Source organism: Apodemus sylvaticus, chromosome 19, assembly GCF_947179515.1.
Source record: "Apodemus sylvaticus chromosome 19, mApoSyl1.1, whole genome shotgun sequence".
NCBI lineage: Eukaryota > Metazoa > Chordata > Mammalia > Rodentia > Muridae > Apodemus > Apodemus sylvaticus.
This window is the reverse complement of record NC_067490.1, coordinates 48,467,570-48,472,590: the sequence shown is the minus strand read 5'-3', so window position 1 is coordinate 48,472,590 and position 5,021 is coordinate 48,467,570. Positions and strand designations below refer to the sequence as shown.

The window sequence follows — 5,021 nt, the reverse complement described above, 5'->3', positions numbered from 1 at the left end:
CTACCGAGGTCCACTGCATAGGAGTTCCAGAAAACCAGCTTTCTGAAGACCTGGGCACAGGGTCTGCACATAAGCACCTCTTTGCTAAACTCTTTTTACGGGTCTGAGAACTCACCATGAAGCCGCCCCTCTTCTGTCAAAGCCTTGCCTCTGTAGCGGAACATGCAATTCAAAAGGCCGTGTACATTTGAACTATCTGCTTATGGGCAGCTATTGACTCAGTAATTGTTATGCAGTTTTGCTCTCTATGAGTTGCTGCTTTTAATAACAATCGTAAAGTGTAAGCTCAGGACTTGTTTACATCAAGGAAGTTGTTTTCAGATTGGCGAGTTATGGTTTCTTAGGTTTATTCTTCTTTTTGAGTCATTTCAAAGAACTTCACATATAAAAGAGATTGCTTCCCACAACAATGTAACTTACATTCATCAGAGATTGTCACACAAAAAAAGCAGATTTCAGAAATGGGTCTGTGGCCCACAGCAACCTGCTCCATGCTGACACTTGGCTAAGTGCTTCTCCTGCGCCAACAGTACCAGGCGGCGTGCTGGAGGGAATACGAGAGAATATGAGATCACATTCTCTCGGTTCTGAGGCAGAAAAAGGGCCAGCTGCCCATCCTTATTCGTCTCCCATTATAACAACAAGGAAATCATGAAAATTTGTAATTTTATTTGCAATGCAGAAGTTAAGATGAACTAATAAACAGCTGGTAATGGCGTCTTGACTCTGGGTCTCAGTTATAAAATAAAACAGTAGTGTGCTAACTTGTGTGGGGAATGATGAAGTCTTTTTGGCAGCGGTGACACAACTTCAGGTGTTGATGTCATTTGTTACAATGTTGTCTGGAATTCCGAAACTGGTCTGTTAGGGGTGATCTGGACAAGTCCGGACTTGACATCTGGTAGTAGTTGGGTAACCGAATATCGTAGTGATGTTTCTTCCCTATATAAACCCTGTCATTCAAGGCATAGAGTTTATCTGCAATGTCACTGCCAATCAAAACCGAAAACAGGCGGGAGATATAACGATGTTGCGCAAAGAGCAGATACAGCTTTTTCCTCCTCCAGGACACGTATCGGCAATCGGTGTCTGCTGTGAGGGTTACCTGGAAAACAGACGCACGGAAAACAAAACCAGAAAGCAACAGATTAAAACACAGTTATTAAAGGCTTATTTTTATGTGTTTGAGTGTTTGGTCTCCATGTATCTATGTACACCACGTGTGCAGTGCCTACAGAGGCCAGAAGAGGGCATCACATGCCCTGGAACTGGAGCTATAGGCTGTTGTGAGCAGCCCTGTGGGTGCTGGGAACGGAACCCAGGTCCTCTGCAAGAACTGGCAGTGCTCTTAACCACTGAGCCATCTCTCCAGTTCTTTCAATCTCATTCTTCTGCCTCAATTTTTAAATGAATTCCTTACTGTTCTTTTAGGTTAAAAACCATCTTAACTGACACACAAAATGTTAAAACCTTAATAAATATTAAAAGGAACTACCCAATTTATTTCTTCTTATCTAATCACGATGCTATACACACGTGCTCCTCTTGATTGTGTTTTGTGTTTTGCAGACCTGCCTGATCTCAAACTGAGAGAGCAAGGTTGGCTAACGTGAGAGGAATATACGACTATGAAGATTGTGGACTTCTAACCCCAACATGATTTCTCTAGTACAATATGGAATTTACAAATACCACACTTGCATATTTACCTACATTTGAATGTGCATGCACATGTGTGTGTTGATTTATAGGAGACAGTATAGCATGATAAACATAACTGACAGAGATGATTGTCTTTCAGTACTGCCAGCACATGACAGCACAGAGATGACGAAGTTCAGAGCAGCCGACGGCCATCAGCACCTTCCATTTTCAAAACCCATTCCGTAGTGAGTGTGATCTTTTTCTCTTGGCATTATCCAAACTATCACATCAGCAGTTTTTAAAATCAAGTCTTTACATATTAATTCCCATATATGAGGTTCGACATGGGAAGCCGTTCGAGCACTCTTCACTACCCCTTCCTGTCTCCTGGATTCCCATTCTCTCTGTGGCTGCACCTGTGATGAACATCTATCAGCAGGACTCACAGTTAGGAATCATGCCTCAAGTGAACTGTATCCAACGGTAAATATAAATTAAAGCTGTGTGTATTGTATATTGTTCTATTTATACGTTTGCTTGTTTTATAACAAATATCCATCTGTTTAGGAGGTTGGGGCCTGAACCATGGGGCATCATTGGTCCTTACCTGAAAAGTGCCTTCCTCTGTGGGTCTCAGCGAGTCCCACTCTGGAGAATCCAGGAACTGAAAGGGGGAAATATAATGCAGGAATTCACCATCGACTGTCACTCTGATCCTAGCAAGACATAAGAGCATCTGTTATGAGGTGAGAAGGAAGTGTGTGCACATTTGGGGGGACCTTTGGCGAGGGGGGGGGGAGAGGGGGAGTATACTTCCAGCCTTTGGTGATTTCTTCCCTGTTGAGTTTTGAATAACAAATATCAAATACATAAAGTACTGTAGTCCCTATAAGATTTACGTATGATCTTCACCACCTAGGAGTCTGGAACAGTAAGTGAAATTCACCAGCCAGTCATGGGTTGTGCATGCACGAGATGACTGCTTTCCATGTGTGGACTGTGCCTGGGCGCAGGACTGGAACACTCAGTCAGAGTTTTGATTACACAGGAGAGCGTGTGCGAGCACAGCAGGGAGCTGCTAGGAGCACATCTGTGAGGGAAAGTTTAATCTTTTCTTTTTGTTACATCAGTAATTTATTTAATTTTGTTTCATGTGCATTGGTGTTTTGCCTGAATATATGGTTGTGTAAAGGTGTGTTGGGTCCCATGAAACTGGAGTTACAGGCAGTTATGAGCTGCAATGCAGATGCTGGGATTTGAACCCTGGTCCTCTGGAACAGGAGCCAGTGCTCTTGACGACAGAGACATCTCTCCAGCCATTAATATTTTCAATTACATGAAAAACATATGGTTGTTTTACACCCTCAAACTTCCGAGTTTAGATTGTATACATATATATTCCCAAAGTCTTTGCTCCCACCTCTCACAAGGGGGCAAATACTAGGATTTATTGAATAAATTTGATGGTATAAAATTAAAGATTCCCCAATATGGAGCAGAATGTCTGACGAGGCCACCTAAAATACCCGGTGTGCTGATGAAGGAGCTACCAGCTCCAGACAGTTCAGCCCCCTTGACTCTCGGTGGCTAGCTACAAGTACTGCATCCACAGAACTAAATTCATTCTTTGCTTTTAAGACTTGTAAATTGTAAGATGAAAGAGTAAGACTCGAGATTATTTATTTCCTGATTCAAGTAAGCAACAGCATGTCCTCTAAATACCCACACCTATGCCATGTCTCAAAGACTTCCCTGAGTCGCGGGGCGCTAAATGCCACCCAGGACTGTGCTGCCCCAGCACAGAACAGAACAAGGCAACACAGAACCACGTAGAGGGGAGACACGCTGCGCGGGGGTACGGACCTTCCAGAAACAAGCACGGAGAGTCTGTCAATGGAGGTTTTCCCTTGCATGGCGTAACAGTGCTCCTTTTCCAAAGTAACCACTTCAGAGCTCAGAGCAATTGTTCTGAAGACGGGCAAAGGGATCCCGAGGGGCTTGAAGAGGGAGCTGTACAACACATGGAATTCGCGGGCGAAGGTTATGCTGTGGACTTGATAGGCGATGTGAACGAACTTCATGAAGCAGATGACAAACAGCACAAAGTTCCAGGAAAACATGTCAGCAGCGCAGACGTCCACCCACGCCCAGACCGCAGAACAGAGGAAACCCAGCCCCAGCAAGCTGAAGACGTAAAGGAGCCCAAAGAATCCACTGCCACCCATGAATCCTACTACAAACAAGATGCTGGCGAGGTGGTAAATGGCCCCTTCGGCCTCTTGCTTCCAGGAGGTGCAGAGCGGGTGCTCGGTCACCAGGCTTTTCCATAAACTTGAGTTCTTCTCCATGGCTGCTGCACTATCTGCTTCGCTGTCTTTTCGCTTTAGATGACCCTGAGGCCGGTGATGGTGTCCTTCGCATTCCCATCACAGAATGGTGCTAACGCTCCGCAGGTTGGGAGACACCGGAGCCCCCACGGAAGGGTTCAGTGGGTGTGGAGACGGAAAAACTAAAGAGTTCCGCCCCAGTTTCTTTAAGCTCATCTGGGCTCCTGATTCAGACCAAGTCCACAAAGATTTTGCTATTTCCTGTGTGAGAGGAAAAAAAAAGGGACAGAGGATCTAATTAAGCAAAAAGAATGGAATGGTACTTTACTTAATGAATTTGCAGCATCAATTATGCAAATTGTCTTCCCAGTGTTAGGAAACTGGGATATTTTAAGGGCAAATATTAATTAAATGTTTAATAAAAATGTATTTACTAGAAATTGGCTAGCTATTGATTTTTCGTGTGTGCAGGTTAGTTTTTATCCACTTGCCGAGTTAGAGTCAACCTCAACTGAGGAAAAGCCTCCACCAGACTCTTCTAGGTGAGTTAGTGAGTTAGTTTTCTTGGTTAATGATTGATGTGGAAGGACCCGGCCCACTGTGGGCGGGGCCAGCCCTAGGCAGGAAGTCCTAAGGTATGTGAGAGGCCAAACTCAGGAAGTCCTGGAAAGCGAGTCAGTACAGACACGCCTCCACCTCCTCCGCTCCCAGCTCTCCCAGCTTTGAGCTCTGATTTCCCTCAGTGATGGACTCTCGTCTGTCAGGGGCAACAAACCCTTTCCTCCCCAAGCTGATTTTGGTCAGCAACAAACAAAAAGCTAAAACACAGGATAACTAAATCCTTGGGTCAGCTAGTCTACAGCAGTGGCACAACATAAGTCAGAATCACTTGACACACATGACTGAAAATGGAAAGCCTTAGACTTCCCCACATTTATTAAATCAGGGTGATTCCCAGGGATGTGTACTTTGAACGAGCTCTCTATGTGATTATGATGAATCCACGGACCTTCCAAAATCCTCTCCTCTTGACAGATACTGTCTGATGCC

General features: G+C 44.6%; 1 protein-coding gene across 1 annotated transcript; it reads right to left on the bottom strand.

The window, feature by feature from the left end:
• Positions 1-750: 750 nt before the first annotated feature.
• Popdc3 (popeye domain containing 3) lies at positions 751-4,121 on the bottom strand. The gene is made up of 3 exons (XM_052164200.1): positions 3,508-4,121; positions 2,252-2,360; positions 751-1,105 (listed from the first exon to the last, which is right to left on the bottom strand). Exons 1-3 carry the CDS (start codon positions 3,990-3,992, stop codon positions 824-826), a joined length of 876 nt encoding a protein of 291 aa, XP_052020160.1. The 5' UTR covers positions 3,993-4,121; the 3' UTR covers positions 751-823.
• Positions 4,122-5,021: the final 900 nt, after the last annotated feature.